At 38.3% G+C, this 16,053-nt stretch overlaps 1 protein-coding gene across 1 annotated transcript; it reads right to left on the bottom strand.

Moving 5' to 3' along the window:
- On the bottom strand, positions 7,037-16,042 carry VIP (vasoactive intestinal peptide). Its single transcript, XM_005684922.3, has 7 exons — positions 15,866-16,042; positions 14,565-14,679; positions 12,662-12,784; positions 11,630-11,734; positions 10,643-10,774; positions 9,732-9,820; positions 7,037-7,892 (listed from the first exon to the last, which is right to left on the bottom strand). The coding sequence occupies exons 2-6, from the start codon at positions 14,669-14,671 to the stop codon at positions 9,775-9,777; spliced, it is 513 nt and encodes a 170-aa protein (XP_005684979.2). The 5' UTR covers positions 14,672-14,679; positions 15,866-16,042; the 3' UTR covers positions 7,037-7,892; positions 9,732-9,774.

Below are 16,053 nucleotides of genomic sequence, written 5' to 3'. Positions count from 1 at the left end.
TGAGATCCTTTAGGAGGGCAGGGCAGCCTCTACAGAGATGGGACTGAGACTGCAGGGGGCTTTGAGGGAATCCATGTACTATGCATTGAATTTTGCCAATTTCAGTACTGGGTGTGAAAGAGTAAGATGAAGAAAGCATCTGAGGTCTAGTCCCTGCTCTGCCACTAAATAATTCTGGTATATTGGAAAAATCACTTAGTCTTTCTGGGGTCTTAAGGAAGACCCATTAAGGGGTCAGTGTTTCAGAGGGTTTCTATAACAATAAACAACATAATAGATTAATGACCCATTAGGAGCCTGCGTGGAATATTTCCACATGAGTTTCCAGGGCTAAGAGCCTGCTTCTCCTTTATGTTTTAGCTCTCTCATCTAAAAAAATGGGTTGAAGATACATGCCTTCTAGACTTAATATGGTTTAACAATGTGAAGTCCTTAGAAAAGTCCCTGCTGTTAGCTATCTCTACCATTTCCTTTCGTTTCTCATTACCACCACTCTAGCTCAAATCCTTATCATCTCTCTGTCGGATAACTTTAATGGGGAATCCGCCTGCCAATGCAAGAGATGCAAGAGACAAGGGTTCAATCACTGGGCCAGAAAAATCCCCTGGAGTAGGGAGTGGCAACCCACTCCACTATTCTTGCCTGGAAAATTGCATGCAGAAAGGAACATGGAGAATTACACTCTATGGGGCTGCAAAGAGTCAGACATGACTGAACACAATAACAATGATCTCCATACCATTTCCCCATTTGCAGTGACCCCAACCAGGACTCAACAACTAGAGTGGGGCTTCTTAAAAGACCAATCAGGGAGCTTCTTAAAATTCCAGGCGTGGACCTGTAACATTCAGGGAATTCTCTGAATGCACACAAAGAATGTGTATTTCTGAGAAAAGCTCTCTAACTTTTATTAAACTTTCAAAATAATTTCAAAACGAGAGGTTACCGCAATGAGAAACCTACACACTGCAACTAGAGAATAGCCCTGGCTCATTGCAACCAGCAATGAAGACCCAACACTACCCAAGTAAATATAAAAATTTTTTAGGAAAATTATTTGACCTCTTCCCCCTGCCCCAAGTTTCTCCTCTTTTCTTTGCTCCTCTATGCAGGAAAACAACTCTAGAGTTATAGATATTCACAGTATAGGCCCTTCCTCCCTATTCTCTTGGGCCCTTTCTGACCTGGCTTTCACCTCCATCAGTGGACCAGGACTATTATTGTGAAGGTCACTGGTGACTGTTCTCTAATGGCTTCTCATCTCATCCAAAATAAAAGCCAAAGTTTTACAATGACCTATAGTGTCCTCTGTGGCCTGGTTACTCGTAACCACTCTGTTTCTTCCATCCTCTCTTAACCATTTTGTCCACTTCTGCCAAATTGGCCTCCTCTCTGTTCCTCACTGTATTAGGATTGCTCTTCATGCCAGGGCTTTTGCACCTGGTGTTCCCTCCTCTAGGTTGCTCAAGCTACCACGCAATTGCACTCATCTCACATGCTAGCACAATAATGCTCAAAATTCTCCAAGCCAGGCTTCAGCAATATGTGAACCGTGAACTTCCAGATGTTCAAGCTGGTTTTAGAAAAGGCAGAGGAACCAGAGATCAAGTTGCCAACATCCAATGGATCATTGAAAGAGCAAGAGAGTTCCAGAAAAACATCTATTTCTGCTTTATTGACTATGCCAAAGCCTTTGACTGTTTGGACTGCAGCAAACTGTGGAAAAGTCTTAAAGAGATGGGGATACCAGACCACCTGACCTGCCTCTTGAGAAACCTACATGCAGGTCAGGAAGCAACAGTTAGAACTGGACGTGGAACAACAGACTGGTTCCAACCGAAAAAGGAGTATGTCAAGGCTGTATGTATATTGTCACCCTGCTTATTTAAATTATATGCAGAGTACAGCATGAAAAACGCTGGGCTGGAAGAAGCACAAGCTGGAATCAAGATTGCCAGGAGAAATATCAATCATCTCAGATATATAGATGACACCACTCTTATGGCAGAAAGTGAAGAAGAACTAAAGAGCCTCTTGATGAAAGTGAAAGAGGAGAGTGAAAAAGTTGCCTTAAAACTCACCATTCAGAAAACTAAGATCATAGCATCTGGTCCCATCACTTCATGGCACATAGATGGGGAAACAGTGGAAACAGTGACAGACTTTATTTTTTGGGGCTCCAAAATCACGGCAGATGGTGACTGCAGCCATGGAATTAAAAGATGCTTACTCCTTAGAAGGAAAGTTATGACCAACCTAGACAGCATATTAAAAAGCAGAGACATCACTTTGCCAACAAAGGTCTGTCTCGTCAAGGCTATGGTTTTTCCAGTAGTCATGTATGGATGTGAGAGATGGACTATAAAAAAGCTGAGTGTCGAAGAATTGATGCTTTTGAACTGTGGTGTTGGAGAAGACTCTTGAGAGTCTCTTGGACTGCAGGGAGATCCAACCAGTCCATCCTAAAGGAGATCAGTCCTGAGTGTTTGTTGGAAGGACTGATGTTGAAGCTGAAACTCCAATACTTTGGCCACCTGATGCTAAGAACTGACTCACTAGAAAAGACCCTGATGCTGGGAAAGATTAAAGGCAGGAGGAGAAGGGGATGACAGAGGATGAGATGGCTGGATGGCATCACTGACTCAATGGACATGAGTTTGAGTAAACTCCAGGAGTTGGTAATGGACAGGGAGGCCTGGCATGCTGTGGTCCATGGGGTCACTAAGAGTCAGACACGACTGAGAGACTGAACTGAACTGAACTGAGGATGATCTTCTCATAGAAACTCACAGCTGATTTCCTCACTTCTCTAAGGGTGTATCTCAAATTTACCTTTCTGTAAGAATTTCTCTGGGAATCTCAAGTGAAGTTTTAAACTTCTTCTTGAACATTTCATATTCTCTTTCCCTGCATTACTTTTTTCCTCCTCAGCATATATCATTTTCTAACATAACGTGTATTTTATTTATCTATTTGATTATCAGATCTTTTGCTTAAGAGAATGTAAGCTCCATGGGAGTAAGAATTTATGTCTGTTTTTTTCACTGTTAAATCATCAGAATCAAGAACAGTGGTGGGCAAGTAGCAGATTCCTTAGATTATATTTGCTTAAGAAATCGATAAATGAATCTTATTTTACATAATAACAGCATTTAAATCTGTTAAGGGTGCTTTCTTCCTTGAACCATTTTCTTCACTTGTTTTCCAGAATTACTCTATTCTTTTTGCTATTTTGCTAGTGTTACCAAAAGGTATGTGTGGGTCCAGCTACATCCCGCTCAAAAGCCAATAAATAGGCCAGGTTGGAGAGAAGGAAAGTTTGCTTATTTCAGATGCTGGCAATTGGTGGGGGACAGTGACAGATACCTATTCAAAGGCTGACTCCCCCACAATGACAAGCAGGAGGTGAGAGCTTTAACAGACAGATTGGAGGAGAGGTTCTACATGCAGAAACAGTGCAAGCATCTCTAAGTCATCTTTGAATCGATCATCAGTGGTCATACCAGCATCATCATGGCTGTTTTAGGTACAAAATCACTCCCAGGATCCATTTATTCCCATTTCTTTGCAGCCAGTTCTCGGGATGGTGGCAGCTTATGTCCTGGTACAGTCTGATCATCATGTAGTTAACTTCTCCACCTGGTATTTTGGTGTCTATAAGACAGCTCACAGGATATGGCTCAGAATATTACTCACAGCCCTCGAGAAAGCAAAAGGTCCTTGACTGTGCTTCACGACTACTTTATCATGACTTAGCCTCCTCTGACTATTTTCCTTTGTTTCCACATTTCTCACTTCTCTGATTAAACTTATTCTTTGACTAAAGTTTTCCACAAACAAAAGGCAGGCAGGGGACATGGTCTGTCTGTGTGTGGTGGGGGGCAAGAACCATACGGTCCATTTCACTAGCTTTTCTTTTTAGTCCTTTTTACCCCATTTATTCCTCAATAGCCCAGACTATTAACGTTGGCAAGTCTCAGTGCTATGGTTCAATTGTTGTGTGTTCAGTCATGTCTGACTCTTTGTGACCCCATGAACTATAGCCTCCAGGCTCCTCTGTCTATGAAAATTTCCAAGCAAGGATACTGGAGCGGGTTGCCATTTCCTACTCCAGGGGATCTTCCCAACCCAGGGATCGAACCCACATATCCCACAGCTCCTGCAGCGACAGGCAGATTCTTTACCACTGAGCCACCTGGGAAGCCCATGGGTTCAGTTGTGACCCCCAAATCCATATGTTGCACCAGAGCCTCAGAAAGTGAACTTACTTGGAGATTGGTTTTTACAGAAGTAGCCAAATTAAAGTGAGTTCATTGGGAAGGATTGCAATCCCATATGACTGGTGTCCTCATAAAAAAAGGGAAATCTGTAGACACACAACACATAAGGAGAACCCCATGGGAAGATCAAGCCAGAGATTGAGGTAACACTTCCACAAGCAGAGATTGCCAGCAAGCCACCAGAAGCCAGGAAAGAGGACTCAGTTCTCCAGCACGGTGCTTAGAAGGGACCAACTCCACTAACAGTTTGAACTCTGACTTCTAACCTCCAGAAACAATACCCTTCTGCTGCTTGAGGCTCTGTATGTGGTGCTTTGTGATGCCAGCCCCAGTGAATGAGTACACTCAGGGGTTTCAGGTGTTGAGATTCTTCTCTAGCCACATTCAGTCCCTGGGTCATCTCACTCTTTTGTGTCTTTAAATCCCATCCACACACTGAAGACTCTCAGTAATTTATCTCCAACCCAGTGTCTCCTCAGCTCCTCAGTTATCCCCAGCTCTACACAACATCAGATTTAACCCATCCAAAACAGATCTCATCTTCCCCAGGAACCCCCTTACCCACAGTGTTCTTCATCTCACTTAATGGAAACCTCATCCTTCAAGTTGCTCAAGTCGTTTACCTTGGAATCATTCTGGACTTTTCTCTTTCATATTTTACATTTATCAGCGAAAAGCTTGATTCTCCTTTTGAAATGTGTTCAGACCACTTCTCACCACCTGCCCTGCTGGTGCCCTGGTAGCCATATTGTCTCTCCCGTGATTCATAGCAGCAGTCTCCTCATGTGTCCCCATCTTCCATCCTTAGCCCCCTTTCACCCTCTTCCCAGTACAGCAGTCAGATTGATCGTGACAGCATGCATTTCGGCAAATCCAAAATTCTGCATTGTTTCTTCCTCTCACTCCTCAAGCCCTTAACAGTGGCCCGTGAGGCCTCACAAGTTCTCTGCTGTGTGCCTAGTCGTTCAGTCATGTCCGACTCTTTTCGACCCCATGGACTGTACCCTCGCAGGCTCCTCTGTCCGTGGGGATTCTCCAGGCAAGAGTACTGGCATAGGTTGCCATTCTCTCCTCCAGGAGATCTTCCCAACTCAGGGATCGAACCCAGGTCTCCCACATTGCAGGCAGCTTCTTTACCAACTGAGCCACCAGGGAAGCATCACAAGTTCCAGTCCTTGGTAACAGCTTGACCTTGTCTCCTCCTCAGCCCTTGTCCAGCGCATACTGTTCGGGGCATCCTGCCTTCCTTGCTGTTCAGGTGTGCCAGACTGTTCCCTCACTTGCTCTTGATCTTGCTTCTGCCTAGAGCACTCATCTCCCACATGTCCTCCTGGTACATCACAGTCATTTAGCAAATGTCTCTTGAAGGAATAGGGAGTCAGTTGAGAAGATTCGTATTAATGAGATAAAATCAAAACTCTTTAGGGAACTCCCTGGCAGCCCAGTGTTTAGGACTCCACATTTTCACTGCCAAGGGCCTGGGTTTGATCCCTGGTCAGGGAACTAAGATCCCACATGCTGTGTGGCATGGCCAAAAAATACATAAATAAAATAAAACTCTAGATTCACATTCAAATTGCACTTTAATGATGCCCAACTTTGATCTTTATAAGCTTCTTGTCTGCAAATAGCATCTAGAAGTTTTGTTTTCACTGCAGTGAGCATTTTGCATAGAAAAGTCACTTAACAAAGACCTATAATTTGTGAAATCAGATATGAAGGAAAGGTACAGTTAGCCCAATTCATTTCAATTTGTATAAACCATTTCCCAATTACTAGTAATTTTAGACTAGTCTCTCCTCACGTAGCCATTTATTCTAATGGTAGCAAATGAAACTGAGAAATGTTCTGCCTGTAATGATGATGATTGTTCATTAGTAGTTAGGGGCTACTTGATTCTACCTAACTTGATTTTCCTTGTCATTTCTTTAAGCCTTTTTGGTGAGAATTTAAGATGCATAGGCTGAGATTTTAAAAAATCCCTGCATGGACCTATTCATTTTTTTAAAATCATTTTTTGGGGCTTTTATAGTTATTGGTGTTGTTGCTGTTTAGCAGCTCAGTCGTGTCTGACTCTTTGCAACCCCATGGGCTATAACCCACCGGCTTCCCTGTCCACAGAATTCTCCAGGCAAGAATACTGAAGTGGATTGCCATGCCCTCCTCCAGGGAGGAGTTACAGTTTTAGAGTTTATAGAGTTATAGAGGAGGGATTTATAGCTATAGAACCTTGGTTTTTCACTGAACACATGATCTTCCAGAAAAAAAGAAAATTTCCAGCCTCTTTGCAAATGACTTTGACTGTAACACTATGTTCTACTCAAGGGAATGTTAATGTAAGATATCAGTTAAGAGAGAATCAGCATGCACTCTTTTTCCCCTTTTCTTCTAGGTCTTTTCCTCCATCCTGCTGCCTAAAATGCAGGTGTGATGGCTGGAACCCTAGCTGCAATTTTGGATAATGAGGAAAAGGGCTATGTCCTAGAAAATGAAGGGTGAGCTAGAAGGGGTTTAGACTACTGAGAGACTCATGGAGCAAAACCACCATGCTAACCCTTGACATTTTACTTCTGGCCTTGTATTAGAAAGAAATTTCTCTCTTACTTAAGTCATAGTTATTTTAGAACACATTCAAAGTCAAATATAATTCTATCCTAAATATCACAAGAACTATTTAGTTCCTGGAACTTTGGAGCTACAACAAATTACTGCAAAGAATTAAAACAGTATAAAGAATCAAAACAACAGAAAGTGACTGCAATGATAATCAAAGGTCTTTATTTTCTATATTTAATTTCTTACAATCATTTTGGAAAAATAGTTGTTTCTCCAAATGTACTTTCACGGAATAAAGCTGATATGACCTAAGCATTATCTGAGAGACAATGGAAAAAATATTTATCACTGAAAAACAAGTGTTCTGTTCAGTTTACATGTTACACATACTTAACACAAGCATAAAGGAAAAGTTCAGTGTCAGAAATAGAGGCCATTCTCCTTCACTGAAACATTCTATCAGAAGAGTATTTGGCAATTAGAGATTCAAATTTGAAAGATTTAAAAATCTCTTTCAAAATAAATGCTGCCTAAGAACACGGAAACACACATTTTCTGAAAATCTTTTTTTTTTTGAGAATTTTTTTTTAATCTTTGCTTTTGGTATTCTCTTAGATACTCTGAAGTTTATTTAACACAGCATTCTATCTGCTCAACATTCAAATTTAGATGTGCTAATTATCTCCTCCACCACTCTTCTGCATAGTTAAGTATGTCCTATAAATAAACACATCAATTTTGCTTGATTACTATCCTTCCAAAAAGCCTCATATAATTGGAATTAACCTAGTATTTACTTATCATTAAATATATTTTTATTAGAAGGGATACACAGCACATGAAATCACAGAATTCTCATGAGTTAAAGACAAATTTCAGAACTCACAAATAATATTTACAGTGTAAACATCACAGTTATTACATCAGAGTAAAGTAAATCACAACATTCACAACACAATGGATTTTATTTGGTTTTGATATTGAAGTAGTTTTCTTGAATTACTTATGTAGAACTCAAAATAAAATTACTTCACTTATTGTTTTCTTTCAAGAATTCTGAAAAAGAAAGAATTGGTGTTTTAAGCATAAAATCATTTTCATTTACAGCCTCTGACTTTCATTTACTGATCCACTCATTTAATAAATATTTATCTTTGCACTTGATCAGCAGCTTTTGAGAGGGGATCACATTTTGGAATATCAAGAGGGAGTCTTCCAAAGAACTTATGGTTGGGAAGGGAGCCAGAATGTGAAGGGGTTCTTTAACTACTCATAAATAATTACTTATTTGTAATTTTCCCAATTGGCTAACCAGCAAAATTTCCTGTTAAAAGAATTTGCCCAATGTTGCCCACTCAAAATAGCAAAAAATGGAGGATGGAATCTCATAAAGGGACAGAGTAATGAATCCTCTGTTATATTGTAGTGCCTATTGTATCTCTTAATTTAATGGAAAAGTCTTATTTGATAAACTTCTTTGAGAATCTGTATGTTACTCTCTTTTTTGAGCATTCGAGGAGTCTGTTTCTCTGAAATGTCTGCGCATGATGAGGAAAGGGCAGCTGCAGCACCCTTGACCACATAGATCTCTTACAGGGATCATTTTGTTGTTGTTGTTGCGTTGTTTTGTTTTTTAAATTTACTTATTTTAATTGGAGGCTAATTACTTTACAATATTGTATTGGTTTTGCCATACATCAACATGAATCCACCATGGGTGTACACATGTTCCCCATCCTGAACCCACCTCCCACCTCCCTCCCCGTACCATCCCTCTGGGTCATCCCAGTGCACCAGCCCCAAGCATCCTGTATCCTGCATTGAACCTGGACTGGTGATTCATTTCTTATATGATATTATATATGTTTCAATGCCATTCTCCCAAATCAGCCCACCCTCTCCCTCTCCCACAGGGATCTTTCATGCTACAGTAGCAGAGTTGAACAGATGTTACAGAAACTGTAGAATACACAAAACCAAAAGTTTGTCCTCAGAGTCCTTTAGAGAAAAATTGTGACAACTTGATACAGTGATGCTACAAAATTTCTTTAAAGACTTGCCAAGCATTAAAAAAAAAGACTTGCCAAGCATTATAAAATTATTTTATGAGCTACTATAAACATTAATGTAACTCAGGAAAGAGATATGCCTTGTGTCCATGTTCACACAAAACAATTTTGATAACAACCTTGTCAACTGAGCAAAGAAAAAAAAATCTATTTGTGTTTTCTCTATTCCAAAAATGTTTTACAGTGGATATTACTAGAGTCGTAGTATCTACACTCACTTTATAGATAAAATAAGCTAAGTTTGACTTTTACTCCATGAAGTTTATTATGTTTCAAGAACTACAATATCTGCTGTTCACCTGAAGCTATCACAACTTTGTTAATCGGCTATACCCCAATGCAAAATAAAAAGTTAAAAAAAAAAAAGAAACATAATGAGACCCAGGGTGTCTTGGTATATTCACAGTAACAAGCCACACTGTAATTTGGTAGTATTTCCTTATACTTAAATGAGATGCTAACAGTCAGTTGTGAGACTGGACTTTAATAAAAGCAACATGGCTTTACTATCAAAGAGAAAGCCAGTTTTCTCAGTAGTGTGATTCAGTCTCTTTTTTCAATATTTCTTCAAGATGACAGGAATGAGTCTGAGCAAAGCAGGAGGTACTGAACTGTTTACTCATTGTGAACTGTCTCTTTCACGCTATCAGAACACTGTAAGAACAGTTTCAAGGTCCACTAAGCTGTGATCCACTTAGGTAGAAGCGTCCTTCTTAGATAAGGTCTCACTGGGAGAACATTATGATGTTTTTTACCAAGTGAGTCCTACCTACTTAAATACTGAGATGATTCCTACTAGCATATAAGTACACACAGATATACTCACCACTGGGAAGTTGTCAGCAGCTTTGCTCCAAAGAGCTTTCTCATCATTTTTCTAACTCTTCAAGAAAGTCAGGAGACTCTCCTTCGCTGCTGCAGATGAGAAAGAGAGGACTGAGCTTGTGAAGACTCTTGGATGAGAAAGCTTCTAAAGAAAATGTGAAGAATGGCCTAGACTGCACAGGGTGCTCGGTTAAGTGCTCTGGGGGCTAAACACTTCTGTTTCAGGTGAGCCATTACCTTTGACTGGCTCTTCAGTCCTAAATTGTCTAAAAGCTTTCTTAAAGAATTATAATCTGGTGGGCAAAGAGATCCATCTTGCTTGATCTCACCCAAACAGAATTGTCTTGCGTACTCCCCATCTAAATGAAAATAACTCTAATAAAAGAGAGAAAGGATCTCATTTCCTATAAATTGTGTTCCAATATTTACATACCATGGAAAGACACAGGTTTTATTGAATCCGAGAAGACAAAATAATTCATGGTTTAATTTGGTAAAATATAGATAATTGAATTTGCAGGTAAAAAGGGAATTCCACATGGTAACAAATTGCTAGTTGACTGTCCTTCACGTGTTTTAAAAAGCAGCACTTTTGATAAAACCTTTTCCTAGACCCAGACTAGATGTCTCTACAGTCATCATTTTTAACCCTGGAGGCACATTAGCATCAACTGAGGAACTCAAAAAGTACCAGTGTCCACAGCCACACGCCTAGGGACACTAATTTCCTGGCATTTGGTTTTGGGTTAGGGTCAGACATCACTATTTTTTATATTCTCCAGGGTAATCTAATGTTAGCTAAGGTTGAGAATTACTGCTTCAAAGGTAGAGAGGGAGATATGTTTCCATATGAAACTACTATTTTGAAATTCAGTGATAATTTCTCATGTTAGCAAATTCTCATTTCTTTACCTTCGCTTTCCATTTAGAATTGAATTCAAGTATTTCTTCACAGCCATTTGTTTTCGAAGGCGTGTGTAGTTGTCAGTGAAGACAGCATCTGAGTGGCGTTTGATTGGTCCCTGGTCTTCTGAGATGCTATTGCTAAGAAACATGAGGATAAGGACGTCAAATAATAATTTCCTGGAGTCAGATAAAAAGGAATTCCAACAGCCAGCTCATTTTCTATCACCAAAAAAGTCTCTAAGCTTAAGGATGGGGGAGCATGGAATAATCCAATGTACTTTGACCTTTACTAGGGTGGCTTTTTGCCTGGAGAATCCCAGGGACGGGGGAGCCTGGTGGGCTGCCGTCTATGGGGTCGCAGAGTCGGACACGACTGAAGCGACTTAGCAGCAGCAGCAGCAGCAGCAGGGTGCCTTTAGACATTATGTCCTAACTGAGCAAATAATTCATTAAAAAAAAAGAGGGACTAATTGAAATTGTGTTCTTCCATTGAAAGAAAGAGTTCTTTAAAAGTAAACGCTTCTTAAAAACATGAATGAATGCCTCTTCGTGAAGAGATGCCAGTTTAAGTAATGCCATATAAAATTCGGTTATTAACCATTTAAAGACAAAATCTTCCAATGCTTAGTTTGAGCAGGAAGTAAAATACAAACGCTATATTTTAATGCTAGCCTTAAAATTTGCTTCAGTTTAGAATATGTCTTGTTTTGTTTTTACTGTGTCTAGTTTACTTTGTTTGCCAATTTATAAATGATTATTATTTAAGAAAAATAAGTGTGTCTGGAGCCTATAAATATGATATTACTAGGAAACCTTATTTTCTTAATCCATGGGTCTAATATATTTTATTGAAGTATATAAATTATTTTAAAATGAAATTAAACATTATTAAGAGTTATCAGTTTTTAATAGAACAAGTTGCTTACAGTGAAGATATAATTGTCTAATTTAATAACCATAACATGCTTTTTAATAGTCATAAATTCTATTTACCTAACTCGTTTTCCAATAAGGGACTCAAGGTACTTTTTGGCAGAAAGTTGACCCAAGAGTCTACTATAGTCACTGGTAAAAACTCCATCAGCATGTCTGACATTTCTGAAACAACAAAAAAAATGATAACCATTATTTTATAAATAGTTTGCTAAAAGATTATTTTGGCTCATTAAATAAGAAGGAAACATCAACTTATTTGATAGCTTCTCATTCAAACTTAAGTCTGAAAGGAAATTTTTAAACAACTGAATAAATAATATAGCCTAGTGACTTATTTCCAGCCCCAAATTTTTAAAAATTGAAGAAATTAGGTTTTTAAGGAGCATTTCTCAATATTAATGCTCCCTGGTAGAATCTGTACAACTAATTCTTTTCCAAGAAATATTGGTGGGAAGATATATTTATTTTCTAATTATTCATGGTGATTTATTTCTTCTACCCTGAATAAAGATATATGCAAGCGGAAATTATTTTGATTTTAGCAAACCTTATTATCCCTTTTGCTATTTCTTCTGCCAAAAGGTTGTAAACAAAATCTCTTAAGATAGAAAGACTCTAAAAGCCTATCAACCAAATTTCCCATCCAAATGAAAAATACTTCATGCTTTGCCTTCTGGATAGTTACTCTGTCTAAACTGGAATGTTGCTGCAGATAATATTCTATGAAATGAATAGCTTTTATTATTAGACACCCTTTCTTTACATAGAAGTGAAACTCTAACCTTAGAACTTTTTCCATCATGGAATCTCAAATGCTGTAGTTTTACTACTGTGGGCATAATTTCTGATGTTAAAAATGTATGCAACATTATATAGGTGGATGACTTGCTTAGCTTGGCCTGTTACAATCTCTACAAGTAAAAATTATGCAAGCATCAAGAGTTTCAATAAATCAGGCTGAATGAAGCCACAACACATGGAAACTCATAGTGCAATGCTATGAGAATAGCTTCATGGTGACACAAAAATAAAATGTTTAGATTTCAAAACAGGATTTGCTAAGATAAAACTCAATAAAAATGAACTCACCTGGATACATCATAATAAGGGGTGTCATTTTCAGCTAGTGCACCTTCTAAAATGTCAGTATCTGCTTTTAATGAAACTTGATCAGGTTCATTTGCTCCTTCAAATGGTATTCTGTCCCCCATCCTGGTAGGAAAAGATACAGTAAAGTAAAATACATTCCTTTCTCAGAAGCTGGTGCTTACAGCTTTACAGTCATTTGAGATGAGATACTCAAAATCTTAGGAAATATCACCCACTCATAATATATGGATGGCAAAATTGAATTAATGACTTCTGTAGTTTATGAAAGTATAAATAGTAAAATTCTTGTTTATCCCATAAAACAGATGCCATACAACTTTTACAAGCTGTATGTAACAGAAGTTAGAGCTACTTAGCTCAGTCTTTCAGAACGTTGAGCAAAGTACACTTCCTTAGCAATAAGTAACTTCACTTTGCAAAGTACGCAGGTAGAAAGATCTTACACAAAATAGAAACTTCAGAAATTTTTTTATATTCAGTATGAAAATTGCAAGCAATTCACATATTTCTTGATGGCCAGTATCATGTGTCTCAACATTTCTCAAGATCTGAGTATTAACTATTTTTCTTTCTCTGAGTCCATAAATTTTATTTCAAAGATTCACTTTGGTGTGGTGCATTTCTATATATTGACCAAGTCCAAAGACTGTCTCCCTCTCTGAATAGTCATTCAAACTCAGTGAATTTTGTTTTCAGTGTTATGTAGTAGCACAATTTTAATAGGATATATAATGCTTTTACTGGAAGGCCAAGAATAGTCCTGCCTATACATGGACTTTGTGGGTACACGCACATTTTGAACACCAACACAGTTAAAATTATGTGTGTGCATGTCTTCAGTGTTACCCTATTAAGAACTGTGCTGGCTGCTGGGCATTTGTCTATCTTTGGGTGAGGCAGTTCTTGGTAGTCAGGAGCAAGCAGCCTTCTTTAAGAGTGAAGTTTAGCAATTAATGTAAGCTTCAGCATTCTTGAGATTATTCATCTCTTTTGATATAACTATTCTGATAGACATGTTCTATTTAATTATCAAAGCAACATACAATCTGGCTTTAAGCAAATTTCACAGAAAACCATTAACAGCTAAGAGGTTATTCATTCTATTGAGCATATGCTTACCTTGAACAAAGAACTGGAAATGAGAAAATAAGCAATGACTTGTAAACTGGAAAGAAAAATAAAGCTAATGCAGTTTCCTTTTACTGTTTCCTTCTTTAGCATAAATTTATTTCAAATAAAGCTTTAAAGGTGAGTTGTATTATATGAATTTGAAATATGAAAGGCAATGTAGAGAGCAGTAAAACAAAGGATTTGTGGTAAAAACTAAGCGCCTTGAAATTCACTCACTGGGGAAGGGTAACTCAGTAGATTAATTATCTCACAATTTTTAACATTGACAAATTGATTCTGCCTAGATAGTCTGTCCAACATGATTTTATACATATTCTACTAATCAACTGTTCATGATTATTTGCTGAGTGATCTCGAAAAATGAACTCAAATGAAGTGGGCAACTAGACACCTATTTTTCTATCAGAAACTGAACTGAACTGAGGTGACAATGGAGAACAGCTAATTACTCAACTGAAACTGGTTTGAATGAAAGGAAATCCAAGATCTCTTTCTGCCTTGCTTGGAAATGTGATCCTTCTTACCCATACAACTAGTCATCGACACTGTCTTTCTGGCCTTGAGGGTGAATTCCAAAACTCAGAACAACCATGTTACCCTGAAGTTGACAAAACTTGCTTCACAAGTCAACTGACAGATTTGAATAACTAATACATAGTTTACAAAACTGAGCTGTCTGAAATAACATATCAGAAATCCCCATTTACATGGAGGAAGACTGTTCAACTGTCTGAACTGAAAGAGAGCCTACCTCAGAGCCGAAGGTGCTCCAAAAAGAGGCCATGCCAAGGTCTGGGAGAAGAGCACGCTGAACAGCGTCAGGAACACAAGAAGCTGGGACTTACTTCTTGTTTCCATCGCAGGACCTGGAAGGGGAGACAATCACAGCTGTAAGTTTTTCCAACCACAGCTGTGCCTGAAAGGTGACTCTGTGTGTCTGGCAGTAATTCCTGAGGACTCATGAAGAGTTTAGAAAAAGGGATTTACATCTTACAGAAAGTGTTAAACTGCAGTACGATTACTTTTTAAATCAAGAAGGTTTTTGGGTGTGTGAACGGTGCTTGAATAGAGATTAGGATCCTTTCAACTTCTGCCTGTCTCTAGCTAGGCACAAGATTGAATGCAATATTTTACAGCACCGGAAGCAACCGTAAGGGCCATTTTCTTATAACAGAGTTGTAACATCCACGTTTAGTATATTTTCTAACTATGAAGCAGCTTCAAGAAACTGAGGTTTCTTCTTCTACTCTTAAGTTTTTAGTACCTGAGTGATGGAAAAGTGGAGTGTCATCAATTTAATAATTTGTGTATATAGATACAGATCAGTAAAATTATTTTGTATACACATTTTTCCTCTTTTAATTATAGATTTTACTGGGAGCTTAATCTCCTTAAGGAGTTTGTGTCTGAACAAACTAATTCAATTAATGGTGTAAATTAATACCAAAAAATCACTGAGGCTCATATTACCACCAAAATAATTTCTGCCATTAAAGGAAAAATATAACAAATGCAAAGCTTGTATATTTTTACATCGAATTTACTTACACATTTCATTTGCAAATAGGGTGCAGATAGAAACTTCAGAGTTTGGTGCCTGTTTCTTGTGCTGTTTGTAAGACAGCATTTAAACTCAGAAGAAAATAAAGGTTTTGTATGTTCACATAATTAAAAATGAAATGGAGAGAACAGCACTAAGTAACAAGTTGAAAATTTCAATACATTTGTACCCACTGAACTTTCAGTTAAAAATTTATAAACAAGCCAAAAAAAAAAAAACACCCCTACTTGAAGGCATTATTTTAAAGTTGGCATTGAGTGAAAAAACAGAATAAAGCATTTCCAACTAAAGGATTCAGAAAACCCATTCAAATGTGAGAAGTTGAGGCATTTCTATACTTACCAGGTGACTTAAGAAACTTGCGTTTTTATTTTTGTAAAGAAGGAACACTGTAAAGTTATTTTTCCAGAGAAATAAAAACTCAGTATATCCTGACAAAAGTTCCAGAGTCAGGGGGAGAAAAAAGAAGAAAGGTAAAGTTTTTCACTTACTTTGCCGAGTAGTGTTCTTCGAGAGCTTTCTTTTCTGGGACTATGAGAGCTGTCTCAGGTGCTGAAGTCCTGGGAGTCGACAGTCTTCACGAGTTCTCTTGCCCTTACAGCTGAACCAGAACTTGGTGCTGGCTGAGGTTGGCTACTATTGCCAGCAACTGCTTCTCACTCTACCCTGACCAGCATTT

The sequence above is a fragment of the Capra hircus genome, chromosome 9 (genome assembly GCF_001704415.2).
Source record: "Capra hircus breed San Clemente chromosome 9, ASM170441v1, whole genome shotgun sequence".
In the NCBI taxonomy this organism is placed as follows: Eukaryota; Metazoa; Chordata; class Mammalia; order Artiodactyla; family Bovidae; genus Capra; species Capra hircus.
Note: the sequence above shows the minus strand (reverse complement) of the source record. Positions and strands in the feature narration are given on the sequence as shown.